The sequence below is a fragment of the Lonchura striata genome, chromosome 7, assembly GCF_050655825.1.
Source record: "Lonchura striata isolate lonStrDom1 chromosome 7, ASM5065582v1, whole genome shotgun sequence".
NCBI classification, from domain to species: domain Eukaryota; kingdom Metazoa; phylum Chordata; class Aves; order Passeriformes; family Estrildidae; genus Lonchura; species Lonchura striata.
This window is the reverse complement of record NC_140709.1, coordinates 5265541-5289291: the sequence shown is the minus strand read 5'-3', so window position 1 is coordinate 5289291 and position 23751 is coordinate 5265541. Positions and strand designations below refer to the sequence as shown.

Here is a 23751-nt window from a genome sequence, read left to right as displayed (position 1 = left end):
ACTGGTTCCAAATCTGGATAAATTTGCTGTGGCATTGTGACAAATTTCCTTCTTCTCCAGGATCAGGCATCCTCAGAAGAAGACATTAACTCTGCAGATATAAAACAGTTGAAACTGATTTTATCCAGTTGTGCAGGAACTCCACAGGTTGGAGACCAAGGCAATGGACATTGAAGATGCTCTGGCTGGATTTTTGCAGCTGTGTCCTGAATTTACTGACAGGAGGATGTTTCTGGGGAAAGAAAAATTCTCAAACTCTCAGGCTTAAAGGGAAGACTGTGAAAAGTTTGACCAGTGCAGTCAGTTTAGGTATAAGAGTGACACATTGGCTACTCTTTACTTCTTTCCTTTGAAAGATCCAGAAAGAAGAGAAAGAGGATAATTTTATGAGAACAAAAATCAGGATAGCAGCACAGAGAATGACATCAAGAGGAGTAGGGAGCTTTGCTTCCTCTGTCAGAAGAGCAGATTGTCAGCAGGAATCCAGCTCAGGGCTATGTCTGAGCGAGGGCTGTTTAGGTGAGCAGGTTACAAGTGACTGGTGTTCATCCCAAAAATAACACATGGACATTATGCTGAGATTAATGGGAGTGTTTACAGCTCTCGTAGCTACTGCTAGAGTCTCTCCAATCTACCATCTCAGACAACTGCCATTGAATTATTCATGATGTATTTATAACCTACAATTCATGAATGTAAGGGCTAGAAAACTTGTTTTGCACTCCGCCTTTTTTTTTTTTTTTTTTTTTTTTTTTTTTTTTTTTCATAGTGAAGCTTTGATCTGAAAATAAAGTAGTCATTTCATCAGTTGTGGTTTGGAGGGGACCTGGAGGCACCCACTATGAGATAAAGCCCTAAAAGAGCCCAAATCCATAAAATTTTACCAGCAGTACAGCAGTGCTGAGGTTTGGGTAAAGTATGAGGAAGGAGTTCAGGTAACAATTTAATCTCAAATAAAACCCTCAAAAATACTTAGTAGACTGATACTATTTCATATATTTGAATTAAAATGTAAGATCTTTAATTACAAAATTTGTAATATGAGAACAATTCATCATAGTGTAGAATTTTTGTTTTTTGAAGACTTTACAGATAAATGACACAAGCTTTTTAATTATCTGTCAGGTGAGAAGCAAAACACAGGGACAAAGATTAGTTCATTACATAAGTATTTCAAAAGTTATTATTTCACCCATCTACCAGGAAAACCCCAAATTACATTTGAAATCCTGGTCTCATGCTGAGCAGACTAATGGCTTTTCCAGGCTTTCTGAAGTGGGAGAAAAGGCTGATTTTATCCCCCTATTCTGACACATGGCACACAGGATCTCTCCCTTCTACTTTTAGTCACTTTGTAACTTAATCAAAAACATGTCTATATATGCCAGAGTATAAAATTGAAAGGCTGCCTCAGATTACTGTGTGTATTCCTAGAGCTTCCTTTTCTATTTGACATTTTTCCCACAAACACATAGTACTGCATGTTTAAAAGCTATTCATATCCATAACAGAGAACAAAAATGAAAAGCAGATTTTAAAATATCGATAAAAGGAAAAAAAAAATCTCAAAAAAGGTTGGAAAAAGATTTTAAAGGACAGTTTTTACATAACTGTGCATAACATGGAAAGCAGCAAAATAAAAAAAAAATAAAAAGTGAAGAGTTGACCAACCTTTATGTCTGTGAGATCCATCCATGTCAGAAAACTCAATGTGATTCTCATCAGCCCAGTACAGTCTGTGGTTGACGTAGTCTATGGTGAGAGCCATGGGCCTGGATATTTGAGTTTCTATAACCACAGCTTGCCTGGATCCATCCATCCCAACACGGCCAATGTGAGGGGACTCACAGCAATCGATCCAGTACAGGTATCTGTGACACAAAACACAGCAGCTGAGTAACAGTGATGCCTCAGCTTTTAGCTTTTATATTTTTCAGGTTCTGTGCTACCTCTGTGGGTCTGGGCTTCATAGAGTAGGGAGACAAAACAATTCCTTCTCTAGCTGGGGACCAAGGACAAATGATCCAAATTTCAGGCCCAAGATCATAAACAATGTAAACTGAAGAGTGAAAACCAAGAAGGATGGGACTTCATAACCTAAAGCTATAACTGGACAATTAACTCCAGTATGTAAATGGACCAAAACTTATAAACTTGTGACTGGCCATTCAATGTTGTGACCATTTTGGCTTCATCTGGGGGGTAGCCCTGGCTGAGCTCTTGTGCTGCCCAAACTAGATCTATTGAAACCTGCTAATAAATCCCTAATTTATTCTTTAGCTCTGTCTAGTCTCTGTTCTAGGTCAGCCTTCACAAGGCACCAGCAGCAATAAGTGACCAGAGAAGCTGTGGCTGCTCCATCCCTGGAAGTGTCCAAGACCAGGTTTGATGGGGCTTTGAGCAACCTGGGATAGTGAATGGCATCCCTGCCCATCTTGGGGGTTTGAAACTGGATGATCTTTAGGTCTCTTCTAAACCAAACCAATCTATGACTCAATGCTTAACTTATTTATTTGATCTCAGGAATAAATCAATAATTACTCTACAAATTTCCCCCATCCAAATAAATCTTTGCATTTTTCTGGACCTATCTGTAAATAGGTGTGCTGAATGTAAAGGGTTTGAATAGGAATCCTCATGCTAGGTGTGATTTTATTAAATTGATTATGGACTAGCAAAATGTGCATTTAAATGGCTTAGTCTTGATACCTTAGAATTTGAAGCACCACCCAAACTGGACTTTGTGAATCTTACATCCGGCAATAATGGCATAATTAATAAATTTATCAGAAATATGGTATTACATCTACTTCTTTTTTTTGACACATATGACAAAACTTTGCTGTTATGCAACCAAATAATGCAAATTGAATTGCTTCAAGAAGTACTTGCTCCAAAACATTAAAACAGAGGGTTTAAAAGTGGGTGAAACACTGAAAGAGACTGTTGGAAAGCTGAGCAGCAGTTTTTCCCTCGACATGCCATTTAACCACAATTCAGAGCATGTTTGCCATAAAGAAAGAAAAATCCCATTATTGAGTACATGGATGCATGTGGCTGCTGTTGTGTGCCATTACTCAGAACCTCAGGACAGATCTTTCCAGCTGGGAAGCTGATTCTTCTCTACAGGCTTTGGACAGGCCTTCCAAAACCCAGATGCAGCTCATATTCTTAATAACCACCTGGAAGAGAATTTGTGTGCAGGAGGAAATGATGGCCCCAAGAACAGTTACAGGTATCCTACAACACACAGGTGCAATATGCTGGCACCCAGCCTGCTCCACACAAGCAGCAGAGAGAGGGAACTTTCTCTCTCCAACAGAAAATGTTTTCTTTGGAAACAACTGCATGGCAGCAGCAGGATAATTCACTAAGCATTTCTCATTTGTGAGGGAAAAAAAGCCCCAAGATACAAGCAACACTGTTTCAAATTATAACTCTGAATTTGAGGTTTTATTTCCAGTAAAACTCTGTATTAAAATAAATGTTATTTATGATATGCTGAATAAAGCTTATATTCAGCAATAAAAATTGTAAAAAACAGCTTTGGAAACCTGTCTATACACAGACCAAAAAAACCCCAGTAAGTTATTATATCTATTCATTTATATATCTAAGCCTTCCTGAAAGACTGGGAGTCTCTGTGCCAACTTTGTAGAGTGATTTTTGTATACTCAGGGATGCCCAGGCAACCACAGAAAGATCCCATGTATTCATCCCTTGAAAACATTAAACCAAGGTCTTCATCCTCCCTTCCCAATTTTACAGTGAAGAAAGGGTACAGTTACAAGAAAATCAAATTTTAATTCTAAGAAATAGTAGAAAATAGATTTTATCTGTATAAAAATTAGTAAACTAGATAGGTTATATTTTTTATGCAAAGAAAAACTGTGTTTCTTTCTTTAGGTAGAGTCCAGATCAACACAACTTTCTTCTATCACCAAATATTAGATTAAAAAAACCCCAAAACAATAAACAACAAAGTATTATTTCCTATTTTTAGAATAAAAATTATTTTAATATCAAATCAGAATTAAGTAGGAAGTACTGAAAATTGACTGCTTCTTACCCAGCTTGAGGATCTAGGGACAGATCTCTGGGAAACTTCACTCTCTTGCTCACAAGGACAGTTGGGTACAAGCCATTGAGTTTAGACACCTCAATAATTCTCTTTTCAGTGTCAGACCAGTAGAGATTCTTCCCAATCCAATCAACAGCCAGGGCATTGGGAACAGCTGTATTGTGAACTACCTGGAAAAGCAAAAATTATATTAGTTATTTATCTAAATAACTGGGAAAAGGAACAATAATCTGAGAACTACTGCTGCCAGGATATTGAGAGACTGGATATTTCATACAGGGACATAAAGCATGTAAAAACTGGGTATTATTCACTGCTAAACACTGACACTTCTCAGGTAATGACACTTCTTAAGTAGCTACAACAATGTGACACTTTCCTCCTAGTGAGGGAGAATGGAGCATGCTATGATATTGTAAAGAGGAAATTACCAACTTCTCTACATTATGCATGAACTTTTAAAAACTCTTGATCTTTCATTTTTCATCTTAAATACCTAGTGTTCTGTTAATGTAAAAAGAAAAAAAAAATCAAACAAAACCAAACTTTTCTCCCTTTCACTGTTCTATCTTTTGTTCCACAGAAAGGAGTGATGTGGCTGCTCTCCCCACAGCGTGCCCTTGGGCACATCTGCTTCTCATCCCCCCATTTCTCTCAGCAGTCCCCATCAGTGTCTCCTTCATTTTAATGTCACAGTAGTGCCATATGTCATCGTGACACAGAGACAATGAGGCACTCAGACTTACTGGCTGGAAAGGAAATATTGGGCTCTATTTCCAACATTCATGTGGCAGAAGAATGAGGGACTTCCCAAGAATTAGTTGCATTTCAAAAGGATGACATTGTTAACCTAAGCAGTTTAGTCACCTACTGGAAAGCCTACAGACTACTGACAGGGATGTGTTATTCTCAGGGGTTTCGATGACTTGGATAATTCTGGAACTTGAACAAATTCTTCTAGATATATGTGGTTACAAATCTCATCATGACAGCATGAGTCAGTCTGGCTTGTCTGTGAGTACTTCATGTCAAGTGTTCAGTAATATTTGAATATTCACAATCATTTGAGTCCAGTTTCTCCTAGGCTTGAAAATTCTGTTCCTGAGAAGATCTATCCTGACCTGATGTCTACTCCTGATTAAGTTCTGATTAGGTCTGTGCAGCTAGAACTTCAAGAAAAAAAACCCACAAATCAGAAAGCAATACTTGAAAATTTATGAGATTTCTTAAGCACTAATAATGGTTTTATTACTGTGGTGAACATTCTAATTTACTGTTATCTTCATCACTAACAGTATGTGCACCAGAGTATAAACTTCATGTATAAACCTGTATTATATATAAGTGAATGTGCTAGTTTTAAATTTATTTACCATCTGAGGACATGGAAAAGCTTTCAAGATAAGAAGGGATATGGTGAGATGCTTTAAATCAACTTTGCAGTTATGAATATGTAAAAGCACCTTCTCAGGCTGTTACATAATTTATCACCTTATAAATTCTTTTTAGAAAGTTAAATTCCAGGATACACCGCCTTTTTAATGGAATAAGAGGTTTTATTTTCTAAAGCCTCCACATTATCAGCTTCACCAGTTTATAAATGTGTAATTGAAGCAACTGCTGCACTGGCCCAAGGGACCTTTAATGCAGAAATGGAAAACTCTGAAAACTTAGGTAGTGGTTTAGCTGTCTAAACACCTCACTAGAGCATCAACCAAACTAATGAGTCTCTCTTTCTGATGAGTTTTCCTTGGGAGAGTCACTTCAACCTGTCCCAGCCACTGAGATCACCAGCGTGGCACTTCCTGTGCATGGTCCAGGTTTGACTTCATTTCCCACTAACATTTGGGAATGTAAACTCTCCATAAAACACTGTGTTAACAGCTGAACACAGCCATGTGGAAAAGCTGTCATTTCAATTTTGCAAGTATCTCCTCCATGAGCAGAGGCAGAAGAAAAATGAGATGCCATCAGGCTTCCCAGAGCTGGTGTGCTGAAGAAATGCCATCTCCTGCAAGGGGAATCCGAGGCAATACATCAAATAGCATCACTTACACTGAGAGCAGATCTATTTATAGCAAAGAATAACACAACAAGTGGGAAGATATTAAAATGAGAGATTCATCAGGGGAGAAACCATAAAAACTATCTCGTGAAAAAACAACGCCATTAAAATATGTATACAGGTTTGCTAGATAAAAAATAATAAGCCCTGCATTTAAATAAAGAAATAAATATAATAATTTCATTTGAAATAATTGTTAATTATGTCAGCTTTAAGTATGTCCTACGGCAAGCTAATAAAAAAATCAAAGAATCACAAAAATTTGGCTCTGCATAAAAGGTTACTGACAGACTATTAGAGAGTTATAGTATATAATTCTTGCTAATTTTTTTCACCTTATTTTTAGCTTTCAGAGGCCAAATCTGGGCCAAGTTTTTTAGAGAAAAACATGTTTTTGTATGAAATTTAAATGGACTTATTTTTATGATTATTGCTTTGAATATATCATCCTATATGAGCAAAATTGCAATTGACATACTTGTACAAATTGCAAACTGATTGAAAAATGAAATATCCTCATCCTAAACAAAATGTCTTCATCCTAATTTTCTTCTAGTGGTTGGTATTTTTCTTAAAAAATAAAATTATTAATGAATCAGTAGAAAGATTTTTTAAAAAATAGTGTTCTACCTGGCTATTAGAACATTTTTAACTGGGAAAATTTCCTTGTTTTTGAAATGGAGAAGATTAGAAATAAAGAGTCTGAGTAATCCCCAGCCCTCATATAATATTGAATCATCCAGAAGGGACAGAAGCTGAGGAGGATGCTTTGGAAACGGTTTAAAGACAATAAATATGATTCAAGGATTTAATGAATTTTGAACCCCACACTTGACAGTCTTCCATTTTTTTCCCCACACAAGTAAAACTTCTGTTTTTACTTTTACCCCAATGCAATAAGACTGCCAGAAGTGCTCATCACTTGCTTTTTTTTCTTTTTAAGAACAATTATTTTGGTGTGAAGGATGCAAGCAAGGTTCACTGAAGCCAGTGAGTTTCAAACCCTGACTCACATAAGGAGCAAAGCTTTGAGAAACTCCTTCCTCTGAGAAGGAAAAACAAAAATCTTTTCTCTCTTCATGTTTACTGGTGTGCAGAGAGGCAACAAAATTCATAGGGTATGTTGCTGCTCATTTAAGTCCCTGTTTCAGAAGGCCAGACATAATAGAATAAACAAAGAATTCCTTACTGCTTATCACCAGTTCTGGGAAAATGTTCACAAAAGTCAACAAATGTGCTTAATAGTGGATTTGTGAACTTAATCCACTACAGAGGCAGAACAGACAGGCTGTGCAGAAATGGGAGTGCACTTTTACCCTTCACAGCAAAGACACTGAGTTATTTTAATTATCAGTGTAGTGGAGGTGAAACAAAAACAAACTGAAGATCACAGGAAATGTTATATAGGAAGAAATAAGGCACCAGTGTATTTACACAGCTTACACCTAATTATAGCTCTTTTCTTTGGCATGCTGGAAGCCACATGGAACTGCCAATTCAGTAAACTGTCAGATTTGTTATAAGGAATTTATCTCCTAAATACAGTTCTCCTTGCCCCTATCTTTAGTTCAAATAAGATACAAATGCAATTAAATTTTACTAGGACTTGCTAGCCCATGCTGCGTTTGTATTCAGACACCAAAGTCTCATAATCTGGGTTAAATGTATGAAGGAGCATTTCCCAAAGCACTCAAAAAATTTAATTCTAGTGGTGACATTATTAATCCTCAATTACCTTGATGTCACTTCCATTTAAAGACATTCTGTTTATGCGACTGCCATTTGGTCTGCTGGAATCAATCCAATAAATGAACTCTTCTCTGTAGTCAAAGTCTATTGCAATCACATTGTTCAGCCCCTAAAAACAGGAAAAAAAAAGTCCATTTATTCAAATGTTTGAACACAAACTGCTGGATAGCATTCAGAATGCAAAACATATTTAATATTCCTAATGCTTTATTTTACTGTCTGCATATTTCTGAAGCACTTCCCTCTCTTTTCCATACATTACTTGTAAACAAAGACTGTAACAGAAATAAATATGGTGACAAATCGAATCACTTCAAAAAATGCAGATGATACATGAAACTAAGTGAGGCTCCTGTGTTTTTCTATACTCTTATTTAAATGAAGTTCAGCAGTAAATACTTCTAACTTTTGCTCAGTTTCACTGCTGATTACTACGTTTGGCCTTTCTTTGGCAAACTAGATGGGAGAATCAGAAACAGTATAATGTTTATGACATTTAAATAATGAAAAAACTTTCCTTAGTAATATAAATGAATCAGGAATTCAAAATGGTGGTGGTGCAAAAAGACATTTATGTTAATTCCTGAATGAGGAGGTTTTGACTTAGATGCTATATTATAGGTACTCTATATACATGTATTTATAGATATGTGTGTGTGTGGATATAGAAAGTGTGAAAGCTGGAGATCCAGCAGGCACCTGGGAATCTCCTGTGGCTCCAATTACAAAGCCAACACGTTTAAGAGAGAGTGGTGATTATATCTGAGGTACTCCAACACGCTGGGAGGAGCAATCATACAATAATGGCTTTTCATCCCAAATGGCAGATAAGGAAGAAGGAGGTTGCATTCAGATGATGCCTCTTATTTCCTTATCTGCTCCATAACCTGCTGAATGTTCTGATATGTAGTGAAATCACAATTATTCTTAATATGCCAGGTTGTTGTTATCAATGAAATATGGAGCAGCAGCGGTGAAAGGGACGGATGTGGTCTGTATTCCCTCTATAAATTCAAGGTCAGTTAATCAATTCCCTTATCAGCCCAATGGCATCCTGTTCTCAGGTAGATCAGCAGCCTCCCTGTTTAGTGTAATTCATTGCTGGGAAGGGGTGTGCTGGACCAGCCAGCTCCAAAGTAAACAACTAAGCACAACAATATTTAATATTTAATCATACAGAAACTGATACATGGCTTATCCTCCATCTACTGCTATGTAATTACTGCAAATCTATCTTTTGATCATAATGTAGAGGAAAAGAGTAGTTAGGCTGCACAAATCATCATGAAAAAAAGCCTGAAACAATTCAATGTAGGAAGACCACTCTCATTTTTCAAAAGTATCACATACATGCAGACATTTTTCACAAAACCAGCTGCAGCTCTGTAACTGGGCTGCAAAACACTATTCCTGTCTCTTTTCCTCCCGTTAGTATAATTGCATCTACAGAGAAACCCCCACCCAAAATTCTTAACCTAGGAGACAACAGGTCAATGAAAACAAAATATTATTTAACACAATTTTATAACATTTTATAAATCAAAGTCGGCAATTTGTAAAAAATATGGCCTTATCTCTAAATATTCCACAACACTGTAACAGTTTCCTAAGGATCAAGACTAATACAGAGAATTGACTGCCTGCATATCTTTGGTTTCAATGTTTTATTTTGGTTAATTTAATTGCAATTTTTATCAGAACATCAACTGCAGGTAAAGAATTATGTATGTCTGTAACAGTTTTCTGTCCAGACATAATTTCCTCTTTATCATATACATATCTCACTTAAGCCCTCCTATCATAATTCTTTGTCATTTCACAAGAAATTTGCTTTTTAGAAGGAATAGGGAAGATTTCAAATGGCATCAGCTGCCTTAGTCTCTCATCATAAACCTGTGGGTTTGTTTCTATTACACACAGCACACAATATATCCTTGGCTGTGATTTGTGTTCCCTTGGTGCCCCACTTAAAAACATAGAGATAAAAATCACAAATAATGGGGAGGAAGATTATCTACTCTGCTTATCGAAACCCTGAGGATTTTGATGACTAGGAGTAAAGGAAATGGAAAGCAAAGACAATACATGAGACATAATTCAAACAGTTGTATGGTTTATGTGATTTGGAAAAAAAAATAGAAAATAAAGAAAAAGAAAATAGAGGAAAAAGCTGGCACATAACTCAGAAAAGACTGAAGGAGCTCCTATTTGCAGCTCCTTTACTCTGAGTTTATATGAACTATTAGAATGGTAATCACAGACCAAATACACAGAGAGAAGGGTGGGTTTGCTCCTCTGCCAGAGCCACTCTGGTGTTTGCCATCACCTGGTAGATGTGCAGGAAAGAGCCAAATCCATCATGGCACTACAAGGACACAAAGATGTCCTTATGAGGGACACAGCCCCCCTGTTCTGCTGGTAAAGAACAGGCTTTGGCATCAAATGCTGTTATTTCAGGAGCAAAGACCAGTGGGTTCAACAGCAGAGGTGTTTGTCAGCCCAGTGCATGAATGGAACGTGGAAAACATATTTTGTTCAGTGGCTGGAGCTGCTTGGGCTCTAATGTCCATTGAGTTCAGGACCTGTCAGCACCACCCACGAAGAAAATCTCCTGTGGCTCCCCTCTTTTCACAGGCATCTATGAACAGCTACACCAGCAAAAGAGGAGAGAGGCAGTGAGATGCAAATGAGAGGGAATCAGAAGGATTTCAGAACAGACAGACTTTCACAATGTTCTAAGCTTAAATAAAGGCAATGTTTCATTCAAGATGGTTAATTTAATAATTACTGTTGTGAAGACCTGTGCACCTCTCTTGTGACATTTAGGTGCACAGCATAGTGACACAAGAAGTTACAAAAAGCCTGATTATATTGATGGGGAGTAAATAATTTCCTAGTCTTACTACAATTGATCCATTAGTATTCAAGGAAATCGATATTTTTATTAAAACATTTTGGAAATCTAATCTATGGCAAATAACTACACTTAGGTGAAGCACAGAAGGACAGCAGACTGCTAAAAATGGCAGCTCTGTATTTACTGGGTGACATTCTATTTTTGTGGTTTTTCACTTTTTCTTTTCTCTGTCATAATATTTTTGAGTAATTACTTTAAAAATTAGCTTTACACAAAGATAAGAGTTCACATTTGTAATACCATAAATATTGGGATTGCCTGTCTGAAAATAGATTTAGATTATGGCAGTAAGCAGCCCCAGTAGTACATGGCCAAATAGGTGGGGATTTGTTTTTTTTTTTTAACTCTATTAGACAAATTGCACAAAACATATTGTGATGGAAGAGGATCACAAATAACATATTTTTTTAGTACATCAGAATGACTGACAAAACAACTGCCTGAGCTTTAATAATGTCAAATCCAGAAAAAAATAGTCAATTAAAAGTATTATAATAACTCTGAAGATACTGCAGTTGTTCTGTGGTGCACACAATGCCAATTATAGGATGATGTTTCTGTCAGTTGCAAACTTTAGCAAATAATAAAAGTATTGAGTTAAACTTAGAGCATGGTACTATGGTTATACCTGTTTCAACAAAGTGTAGTTGGATCCATCAGTGCTAATTTTTCTTATTTCATGATGATCAGCCAGAATTAAGAAAGGTTCCTCATCTAAACCCCGGGAGAAAGAATATATTAGACTAGCTTTTACGTTAATTTATGGAAAATCAGGAATACAATGCTGAAATACAGATGGCTTGAAAAATAAATGTTACATGCTCTGATCAATGTTATGGATGAAAGAAATATTTAAAACATTCAAATGCTCCAAGAAAGATCAATGATGCAGTATAAAAATGAACAAAGCAATCAATTAGTATATCTTTCAATGCAATTTAATTATTTTGCCTTTGTAATATGGGAACCATACTGTATTTTATCCTAATTTAATGTCAGAGATTAAATGGGAAATATATTTCATTCCATATGTTTTAATTTCAACATTTCCTTTCAATTTAAGACTGACTACTAATTATGGTTGCAAACCAAGCATGTTTTGACCATTGCTTTTTGAGATTTCATTAGTCTGAATGATACAGCGAGAAAGAAACAGCTACTCATAAAAACCTTGATTTTTTTGAGTTTGAACTGAAGCCAGATTTGACTTTGTGTAACCCTGGCTTTCTAGTTTATAAAAAAATATTTACTTTCAGATACTCATTCATGACATTACTGAAACATCTCTGACACTGACATACATAATTCTAAAAATATTTTCTAAGGCTGTGTTTATTTTAGCTCTATTGAGAGACACCTCGACTAAAATTAAAAAAAAAAAGATCACTAGTGATAATTAAAAATGTATTAAAGGCTTTGCATCTACTTCTCTTGCACTCTAGAATGTAATGTGTTGTCCAGCCTACTCTGCTCCTGTACTGAACACACTGGTATATTATAACAGAGTTTGCATTTGCTATTTTTTCTTGCTCCTCCTTTTCAATGAGGAAGTTTGATGTATATTCTAATATCCTAAAGGTGATGAAATCTTATCCTAACCATGCTATTATCATCTGACTCAGAAGCAGTGATGTATTTTAACTTTTTTAATACTTTTTCTAATAAAGTTAATTATTCACACTTTCAAAAACCACTGCATCTATTTATCACAAATGAGCTGAGGAAAATACAGACTAAAAATATAACTTATTATTGCATTCAGACACAGTCACATTGCTATTTTATATTGAAAAGAAAGCAGATTCAAAGTAACCCTGTTTTTATCTTGCATATAAAGGCAACATAGACCTTGGGGCTAATTTTTTTCCACAAATTATTTAAATACAGCTGAGGATTATAAAAGCATTAAACAGTAATACCTGAAAGGGATTTGCAGCCATTTGGGTTATCAGGCTGTGTTTCATACCCTTCTGCACACAAGCATTTGTAGGTTCCATAAGTATTGATGCATTGCTGGCTACAGGGAAATCCAGATGAACATTCATCAATATCTACACACGTTTTGCCATCATCCTTCAGGAGGAATCCAGGCCAGCATTTGCACTGGGAAAGAAAACCAAATACATTCATTTTTAATCCTGTTTATCACCTGTGTGTACTTGCTTCTGAATATGTTAGCATCATAAACTTTTTATGCATCTCATTTTTTCAAATAACATCTTAATTACTTTGCTGCTTGTATGGTTTACAGGAGGCATATCTAATTTTCTTTTCAGATATTACTGATGTGATCCTAAGCACCATATAAAAAAAAACAAACAAAAAAAACCCAAAAAAAACCAAAAAAAACAACCACCCAAACAAAACCCTGTGGAATGACTAATTATTCTTTCTACTTTAACTGAAGAAAAAGTAAAGCACACCTTTTCAAAACTATAGAAAGGATTTTTTCTTGAAAATAATGATGGATGGACCTTTGGAGTTCTTAATTTTCAATGATACATCTGTTTTTTGCTAAAGATAGACAGTTTTTAACTATTTTCCCTGGAATCATTGATACCACCTAGCAATCTATGTAACCAGCACAGGAAATGTGAATGAGAACTCTTGAGGCCAATCAGAAGATGGATGTGGACAATTCTTGTGGGTCCCTTCTAACTCAGAATATTCTCTGATCCTGGCAAGTTTATCACATGCAATGGGAAAGGTGCACAATACAACTGGGCAGAGGGGTTCTGAAATAGGGGTAGAAATTTTATCTACAGAATATTTCCTCTCATGTTCCCTCCTACATTATCTGTTTCTCTCTGCAGAGATCCAGGGCGTGCTTTCTCCACCACTTCAACAACTCTTGGGTCTCTGTCTCAACCCTCACCCTTCCAGAGGGTTGAATTCCAAGCTGCACAGATTTTATTTAGTTCTCAGTGGGCCAATGTTCAGCTGAAAAGATGAAACTTTGGGAGTGCAGTTAGGGTTACTTCAGAGTTAAAACCCTGGAAAAAGTCTTTCTTCTATTTTTAGCTGCTATTTACAGGCTACTGCAGGCTGTTCCTCTCTACTTGTCAAGGCCAAAGAGCAGATTCAAAAAACAGCCTCACATGCAGACAATGAACAGTTTTATTCTGTTACTAAGGTGATATAACTTTGTTTAAATGTTTCTGTAAGAGTCTCTGTCTTGAGGAAAGAAAAAAACAAAACAAAACAACAAACTGGAGAAAACCGCTATTTCTGCTGCTCATTCCTATACATTGTAAAATTTTTACTCATTGATTTTCAGTGCTCTGTATAGACCAGTACGATTTGTGGTATTTAAAGCATTGAATGGTCTTTTTCATAGCTTTAAAAATATGTACATTTTTAAAATACAATTGGCAATTCTTTGCTTACAGGAAATGAAAATTAGAATGTTCTTATTTTGACACATAACCTACTTCACTACAAAGAGATACCATACAGTGGGGCTTTTTTATAATCATGCAGTAGTTAAGCAGTTCAGACTAAAACCTCACATTATATTAAATCATATTTTGCAATTATTCACCTTGTATCCAACAGGAAGGTCCTGACAATCTTGGGAACAGCCACTGACTTTTTTACTGAGGCATTCATTAATGTGGCAGCTTTTCTCATCAGACCCATCACTGCAATCTTCTTTGTTATCACAAACCTCACTCTGAGGAATGCACTTGCCATTTTTGCACATAAAAAAAGAGCTGTTACATGACTGCTCTGGAAAACAAAAAATAACACACAACTTGGTGTCATCTCTTAATATTTTTTCATGGATCAGCTGCTGTGTGCATGCAAAAGGAAAAATATTGTGTAACAATTGAATATTTATAATTTATTGATAGCTTTATAATAACTTTTCAGTGTCTTTGGAGATTATTCCTCTCCTGGAAAAATGAGTGAAGGCATCAACTTATTAATCCCTCCTACATATTTGTTTTCATATAATGAAGAACCCTCTACATAATCTCTGCACAAAACACAGTTCTTTTTTCCAAAAGTTAAAAAAAACCCCATGAGTTCCACCCTCTGTGGATGCTGAGGGGTTTAGGAGCACAACTGCCTGAATTCCAAAGCATTCCTTGTCTAATGACCTGCAAATATGTTCTTCCCTCTTTGGCAAAACTCCAATACGACATTTCAGCTACATTCAGATCCTTCAAATAACAATTGGAACATTTAAATAAATATAAGGTAGGTGTGCTGCCTCACCTCACAGCAGATGCATGTTTTCCATCAAAATTGGAATAAAGAACCAGGCTACAGTGCAATGAAATGCTAAGGTCTAGACAGAAGAATTGGTCTTTCAGAAAGCCACAGAACAGAACAACAAATGCAGACCAGGACTAATTTCCCTCTCAAAAATCAGTCAGACCTCATCAAATTTATCAATCTAAGCAGGAAATATCAATAAGAACTATAGTATAATTTATAATTTTTACTGGGAGCAACTTTACATCTCCTTTGATATGAACTCCTTCTGTGTGATGAATATCTGGAACACAGTAACATTATAAGCACAAGCTAGAAACTTTGGAAATTACAATAGTAATATCATCATCTTTTAGCATCAGCAGGAGTTATGCACTAAGGAAGTGTCTGCTATTTTATTCCATAGGAACTGGTGGCTTGGACTTTGTGAAGTGAAGTTTAGGATGCTCAGAACATTTTCTCCTTTCAAGACATGAGCAAAATCACCACGAAGGCACTGGAAATTTAAGCTATGAGGTTTTTCTGACTTAGGACTCTAAAGAAAGTTCACCCGTGCTCAAAAAATCACAAACCTGAACTTTTGCACTTGGCATTGATAGGTGCTTCATCAGAGTGGTCTGGGCAGTCAAAGTCCCCGTCACATTGCCACTGGGAGTTCAGCAGGCAGCGCCCATCAGCACAGGTGAACTCCCCAGGACGGCAGCGACGATACCCTACAAAAACACACACCACTCACCTCATGTTTGCTCCCACTGTTTCAACACAAAACTCTGCATTTTTGAAGCAACACAACAAAAGTTATTTTTTGCTCCATTTAGAGGTGCAGAGTGTTGTGCTCATACACCAGCAAAGAGAGAAATCAGCATAAAGAAATCTGTAATATACAGACATTTTCTAGCTATTTTCTGTTGTGGTTCTCATTTCTGGAGGAAATTTAAGAGTAAATAACCAATATTGATTGTAACAGCACACAACTAGACATGATAATCACCAATTTGTCATGTTGAAGGAGATATTTGCTCTGTATTTTCCATAAATATTATTTATATAGATTAATGTTTCTGAGTATGGCCCAGATATATTGAATAGACACTCAGAATATATATATATATATATATATAAAATATAAGAAACCTAAATTCATGTGAATGATGAAAATTAAATATTCACATATGGTTATAGTTGATATAATTTAAATGCAGTGATAATCATGACAGCTGTGTTTGATTCTTTGATAGGAAAAAAACATATATGGAGACAATGACAAAAATACATATAATAGAGATAAACTTACTAAACAAGAAATTCTAGGGCATACTTTTAAAATTCTCCTAAATATTATTAGCAATCAACTCTAAGACTCTATGGAAAATAATTTGTCACTGCAGTCCCAGATCCAAGTTAATTCCAAGCTGTATTAATTAAAGAATAATTTACAAGTGAGAATTAAAACAATAAAAAAAGAAGAAGAGCTTTATTTTTCAGTAATGCCTTAGAGTAGCAGACTCTGAAGAATGCCTTACAGTTAGCAGTGTGAAATTATTTTATTTACTTTATTTTTTTATACTTGCCACATTCCAGGGATTCATCTGATCCATCTCCACAGTCGTCATCGTGGTCACAAACAAACTGTTTGGGAATGCAGACTTTGTTATGGCACATGAAAGCATTCTCATCACAAGTGTTATTGGGAGCTAAGGAAAATACAGCACATAAAAAAAAGAAAAAAGAAAGAAATTGAGAACAATCAGATAAACAGACGATTTTCTTACACAAAGATGAAATGAGAAGTGAATTTGAGGGAATTCAATGGAAATAACCATAACTTTTTAGTCAGATAAGAAGCATCACACAATTCAATACCAGAAAAAGCTAGTCATCACAAAGAAAGCTACAGAAGTAAAGATAGCTAAAATCTTCTGTAATCCAAGAATGAAAAGCTTCAAAAGTCGATGCTGTCTATGACTAAACTAAGGTCTGGCTCTGAAGAAAAGAACATTTGGGAAGAAGAGATGTCCTTATATTGGTCTGCTCCTGAGCAAATGCTCTTTGAAGTCCACAAACACTCCAAATATACAGAATATATTATGTACAATTTTTATGCATTAATTAAAAAAAAACCCTTCAATGAAACTATTACTGAATTCCTGACACTGTTCATGGAAATGTGTCTCAGGTAGACAGGAAGTAACATTTTATAGGGATCTGAACAATTAGCCAGAATAAACTGATGACAAAACTTGCATCTTCCTTCTTGATGCATAACCTCATTGACATGAGCAGCATTTTCTTCAGGAGGAGCAATAAAACTGCAGAGTCCCTGAGGTGCTGACTTTCACCAGGAAACACTGCAAAGAGCCTGTGACGTACAACACATCCTGACCTCCAGCTGGCTGCCTCGGCGTGAAGCCGTGGAGGATCCTCTCCATGTGCTCACACGTGGGTCAGCACTCTTCACCAGCACAGTGGACATTGAAACAACATGAAATAGCATGGGAATGACGGGGTTTTTTGACATACAAACCTACCACAGCCCGCTGTGGAGAGCTCGTCGCTCCCGTTGGGACAGTCGCGCTCCCCGTCACAGAGCCAGTGCTGGGGCACGCAGGCGTGGGAGCCCAGGCAGCTGAAGGTGTCTGCAGCACACGTCACTGAGCCTGGGGACACATGGCAAGGGAGCCCTCAGCACCGAACCATCCCAAATCCCCCTCTGGAATACCCTAGCCCATGTTTGTATGGTGACTGGTCATGATTAAAGGGGTTTATTTTAACATCTCGGCGATCATTTCATTCTTCACATTATGATAAATCTGCTGGCTGGGGTTGTCTGTTTTACAGTCAAATTTTCACAGAATTTACAGAATCATTAGATTGGAAGAGACCTTCAAGATCATTCAGTCCAACCCAGCCCAAACACCTCAAATAAACCCTGGCACCCAGTGCCACATCCAATTTTTTAAACACATCCAGGGGTGGTGACTCCACCACCTTCCAGGGCAGGCCATTCCAGAACTTTATTACCCCTTCTGTGAAAAACTTCTTCCTAATATCCAACCCATATTTCCCTTGGTGAAGCTTGAGGCTGTGTCCTGTGGTTCTGTCAGTGCTGCCTGGAGAAAGAGCCCAACCCCACCTGAGCACAGCCAATTTCAGGGAGTTGTAGTGATAAGGTCACCCCTGAGTCTCCTTTCTCCAGGCTGAACACCCCTAACTTTTGGCCATCTGCTGTTTCTTCCATTCTTTTCATTAATTCATTCTCTTAAATTTCCCATGCTTCATGGAAACTCTCCAGCAGAGGCTACTTTTGCTTATTTAAACTCATTTGCCACTTTTTGATATTTCTGGAATTGAACTTCAAGTTAAAAAAATACTGATGTTTCTAAGACTGAAAAATCTGACGTAATTTTGATCTCTTTTCTCCTTGAAATTCATATCTGACTACTGTTCCTAAGAAGAAATTCAGCCTTAACTCCCCCTTTGTCATACCCAGAGCAGATTTTTCTCACTTTGAGAGAAGTTAAGTGTCCTAAAAAATTAATATTTTACCATATTATAACAGTATAAGTTCTACCTCCACCCCTTTCATTTGCTGGCATGTCATTTTTGATTAAGCAACTACTTCAGCAAACCAGATTTTTTCTCTGTCTATTTAACACTTCTGGTTATCAACAATATTTTAATGTGATTACACACACTGGAAATATGGAATAAATAATGTTTGTTGAATGGACTTTAAGTAAAAGTATTTTTGAAAAGGAATATATCTTTAAATGGTAAAAGCTGAATTTTTAAAAAGAAACTTAAAATAGAGAGAACGACAGAACTGATTTATAAATATCACCAAATTGTGACAGCGTGACTTGACACAATGTGATTTTCTTTGGAAAAGAATTCAATAACACATTTCCAGTCCATTAAACCCTAGAATAAACACAACATTTTCAATTACTTATGCACCTTGAAGAGTTTGGGAATTTGAGAGGAATATCATCCAGTAGAAAAAAAACCACCTAAACCAAAAATGCAATAACTTTAGCATCTTTGAGCACCTGACACTCAAATGTAAAATTCAAATGGGGTTTTACACCAAGGACAGGAACTGGAGAACAGACTGGCTGTCCTTTTACCCAGCTGGTTTGCCATTAATAACTTTACTGTTTGTGATGCCTTAAGTTTCAGCTTTCATATTTTTAAGATTGTGTACTGCTTTAGTGTGTGACTCTGAACTTCATAAAAAGTGTTAGTAAGTTCTCTTCACAGCTTAGACAAAACAATCCTTTTCCAGCCTGAGAGCCAAGGACACCATTGCAGCTTCAGGTTCAAAAAGTGTAAACACCAGTGAATTGAGGAGAGCAAACTGGGAGGATGGGACTGAATCACCTGGAGCTGTAATTGTACAATTGACCCTAATATGTCAAAACTTATAAAAGTGTGAAATCTTGTGACCGGTCGTCCATTTTTGTAATCATTTTGGGTAGAGCCTTGGCCAGGCTCTTGCACTGCCCAGGGTGTATCCTTTGAAGGACTTTTAATAAATACCTACTTCATTCTTTTAACTCTGTCTAGCCTCTCCTCCAGGTCAGCCTCTTTAGCCATCAAGAGAATTAGACAAATCTGATAGTGCCCATAAAAAATACCCTATCTGCTGGTTGGAGAGGGCTGAGAGAGGAGATCCCTCACACCCTTTGGAGATTCTGTCCTTGTTCCCTTCCCAGCCTCTCCTTTGGAGCACGTGATCTGTCACTATAGGACACGTGAAAGCACAATGCGAGCTGCTGCTATTGAAAAGGTGAAAAAGAGGAAGTTTATTTTCTGACTCCAGCATTTATACTTTTCCAAAAGTGACAGTGGATTGGAGGGTGAATGTGCCACCTCTCCAACGACATTGGACAAATTACTAGCACATCAAATTTCTCCGCCTCTGTGGAAGAATGATTGTTTACAGAAAGTTGTGTGAGAAAGTTCTCTACAAGAATGTAAACTCAGAAGGCTTTAGAAAATCTTAAGAATCAGGGCAACAGTGATCACCCTCATTAAGCATGATCTGACCCAACCCAGAGCTGAAAAGATCCAACTCACCACAGACAGCATCGCTCTCATCTAAACCATCTCCGCAGTCGTCCTCTCCATCGCAGGTCCACTGCTTGGAGATGCACTTGTTTGCAGAGCAAGCAAACTGATTCCAGGAGCAGGACGAGTCTGGGGATGACACCAGGCCCTGCATTTGTTAGGTTCACAACATCACTGCATTCCCTGCTGTTTCAAGCACAGTTCAGGATTTTTTGCACTGCTCCTTTCTCTCCTCCTGGTTTCCATGTGTTAAAACACTCCAACTCTATACAATCCCAGTCTTGTTATTCAGTATTTTATCAGTTTGTCCAAGGGTTTTCATTCACCAACACATCATAAAAAATAAACAGTGACATATTCCAAAAGACATTCCAGTATTTTCAGTTATTTTGTAAGTGGGATGAGGATAAACACTTTAAAAAACTCAAGCCTAGTTTGCATATTTAACAGATGCTACAACTACAGTGAACTGCTCTGTTTGGGTAGTAAGACAGAGAAGGCACAGTTCAAATTTTCCAACCCAGCCTTCCTCCTGAAATTCCAGAAGTTAATATGATGCTCTTTTAAAGATGGAGCTCTTTTATCTCACAAGAAAAATGTCTGTGTGTTTGCTTTATCCCATTTACACTTTTCTATAAATTGAAAATAAGAGCTTCTACATTTTAAAATCAGACTGAAAAACTGTCCTAAATCCATGCTATTCTTTCCTGAAAAAAATCAGGTATTGCATTTTCCCCAGGGTTCTTTCTTTAAGAATAAAGTTTATTTTGTTGCAACTGATTTTGATGACAACAAAATTTAATATTAACATTAAAAAGAATTTTAGGTAAGAAATCTGAATTTAAAGGAGAACACTGTAACAGGTATCCCAAAATGGGCAAGAGCAATTAATAGGGAAAAAGCATTGACTTAACCCCCTTCCCTTTTGCCCTCAAAAATCAGCTAATTAAGTTTACATTATTGTACATAATGTACATAACACCTAGAAATGTAAACACCAATTTGTTCTTGAGAAATGTGGCCAACATAAAAGATTCTGATTGCCACAGAGCACAGCACTTCCTAATTTCAAAGTTATGAGATAAAAATATACAATGTAAACTGCAAATCAAATATGGAAGCATGTCAGTGGGAACTGGGTCATGAACAGAGTAATTTAAAATGTTCAGTCATGGTAAGAAGTAAAAAAAAAAAAAACACCAAAAACTGGAAAAAAAAACCAAAAAAACAAAAACAAACCAAAATTCAGGTTTTATTTAAAAAGGGAATAGAAAAATGTGACACTGCTTTCTGGTAGAATTTCAATACAAAAATAATCCATTCAAGTAATCCATACAAATTGAAAAGTCCAACTCTCACTAGGAGTAAAACCAACCTGCTTTGTGTCTCAGTTAGGTAAAATTTAAGAATCTGAAAAGATCTGAGCCAGAACAGACCCTTAACCTAGTACACAGCTCATGTTCTATTTTATTTACATAGCTTTTGTCATTACTTTAAACAATTATATCTGTGTGGCCTCTGATGCAAAGCAATGCCTTCTTTGAGGTTTGGGTATTTCCTGCTGGGCTCCAGATACTGACTCAAATTCAGTATATCTGTAAAACTCTTCTAATGAGGAGATGTGAAGAATTAATAAAATTATTAAATATTAAAGTAATAGAAAACCCTGTATATAAATATATCCTTAAGAGAGAAAAAATAAATTAAAGGGCTTTCATTCAGGCATGAAATAGAATTTAAGGTATTGGCAGTATGAAGTATTAAAGCTGAATCTTAAAACATAGCATTAAATACATTTTTATAGAATCTCTGAGATGTAAATGCACACTTCTTTGTTTCCAAAGTGCATTAGTGACTAGAGGGATACAAATAAGACAAAATGCTCACCACAGTGCAATTCATCTACTCCGTCCTCACAGTCTTTCTGCCCATCACAAAGCCAGGTGGTCAGAATACATCTTCCACTAGGACAACCAAAATAATTTTCTTCACATGTGGGTTTGTTTTGAACTGTGATAAAATAAAGAATGTAATGTAAAATGGTCTCTACTAGTATGATTAGGAGCCTAATACATTTCTGCTAAATTTCTGAATACTGATGGACAAAGTGTTCATGTCTAAAAATGGAAAAAATATTGTGATTATAAAAAAAAAAAAGTGATAGATAAGTAGTTTAGTGAATAAGTAGTTTAGTAAGCAGAAATGGTTATTTTTTATTTTTTTAGAGAAAAATCAGAGCACAGCTTCAAACTAAATCAAAAGGTTTAGAGAGGAAAGTAGTTTAGTTTACAGGTTTTGAGGTCAGGCAGGTCAGCATTGCTTGTTGTTTTACACCAGCTGAAGAAATTGCCCTTCTGAACTTTCTGCTGCCATTTACAAGATAATTTAATTGTGGCAGTATTTTTGTCACCAGGAGAAGCCACAAATCTCATGCATGCTCTGACTAACAGGAGCTACACCAGTGATGCTGGAGCCAGAGGTTTAGACTTGGTCAGAAATTAAAGTTTTCCTCTGTCTTTTTAATTTTGTTGAGTCAGAAAGTAATTTAAAATTTGCGTTTTATGAATGATTAAGAAACCAGGTGTGAGGAAAGAAAACATGCCACATGTAGAGTTTCATGATGCAAGCAGAAATATTAGTCTAATCACAGCTTAATTTCAAAATCTTAAGCAAGGTCCTGGGAAAACCCAGGATGGAATTCCAAGCACTGGAGACCACTGAAACTCTCTGCCATGGTTTTCATTATTCTCTCAGTGCACTGGATTTGTTTTCAGTCTCTTCTCTTTTGAAAGGAAAGGTAAAGTAAACATTTATGGTTTCTACAGCTGTATGAATGAAAAAAAAAACCAATAAAGACTAAAGAAAGTGGAACATCTGTGATGACTTGGTAGATATTAAGGATTCCCTAAGCATAGCTACCTACCATGAATATTTTGCTGTAATTTTCTGTAAGAACAGTGACACTGAACCAAACTGCTAATGGGAATTGCAATATTCATAACAGAAACAACACTCAAAAACTTAATGTGCCAGAGCTGGTCAGTTTTGAATGAAATGGCAAAGGAAATCACATGTAGGCTGAGTGGGAATGGTATTGCTTCCAAGTAAAGGGAGGAATGATCCAGGCAATTAGTCACACATTAAAATGATGGAACATTTTGGCACTCATTTGGAATTCAGAAAGAAGTAATACAAATAAATGGACAATGGAATAAAATGCACATTAGTGTACTTATGCAACATTAGTTTACCGAAGCTGTAGCACACTGCTTTCAACATTTTCCTTGTTATGGAAAAAAATCCCTTTCTTTGTCTAAAAATACAGCAAATTAAGCCATTTTGACCTTAAAGAAGTGTTATAAACAATAAATTCTACATAATTAAGGGAAAATCTAGAAAATGTAGAGAATAGAATGGAAACTCTAAGTTAATATGCATCTATTTTATAGGACTGATGGAAGTTCTTAATGACAGGTTGGCTGACAGTACTGCTGAAGTCCCAGATTCCTCTGGATCCTGGTAATATTTTTGTGAATAAATTTGGCACAATGTATATGAGAATTCTAATAGAGACTTCTGGTGACACAACAGGATTATCACATAGAAAAAGAGAATATTAAATTGAAATAATCATATTATGTCCACTAC

At 36.4% G+C, this 23751-nt stretch overlaps 1 protein-coding gene across 2 annotated transcripts in view; it reads right to left on the bottom strand.

The window, feature by feature from the left end:
• The window catches only part of LRP1B (LDL receptor related protein 1B), a 627450-nt gene that overhangs the window by 91612 nt on the left and 512087 nt on the right, over window positions 1-23751 (bottom strand). For both annotated transcript variants that reach the window (XM_077784902.2, XM_085584138.1), the window contains exons 50-60: window positions 21991-22113; window positions 20113-20232; window positions 17562-17690; window positions 16605-16727; window positions 15606-15746; window positions 14354-14541; window positions 12732-12915; window positions 11441-11526; window positions 7882-8004; window positions 4070-4251; window positions 1672-1871 (exon numbers count right to left, since the gene is read on the bottom strand). In XM_077784902.2, the coding sequence (XP_077641028.2) occupies window positions 1672-1871; window positions 4070-4251; window positions 7882-8004; window positions 11441-11526; window positions 12732-12915; window positions 14354-14541; window positions 15606-15746; window positions 16605-16727; window positions 17562-17690; window positions 20113-20232; window positions 21991-22113 (1599 nt within the window). The remainder of the gene's footprint in view (window positions 1-1671; window positions 1872-4069; window positions 4252-7881; window positions 8005-11440; window positions 11527-12731; window positions 12916-14353; window positions 14542-15605; window positions 15747-16604; window positions 16728-17561; window positions 17691-20112; window positions 20233-21990; window positions 22114-23751) is intronic.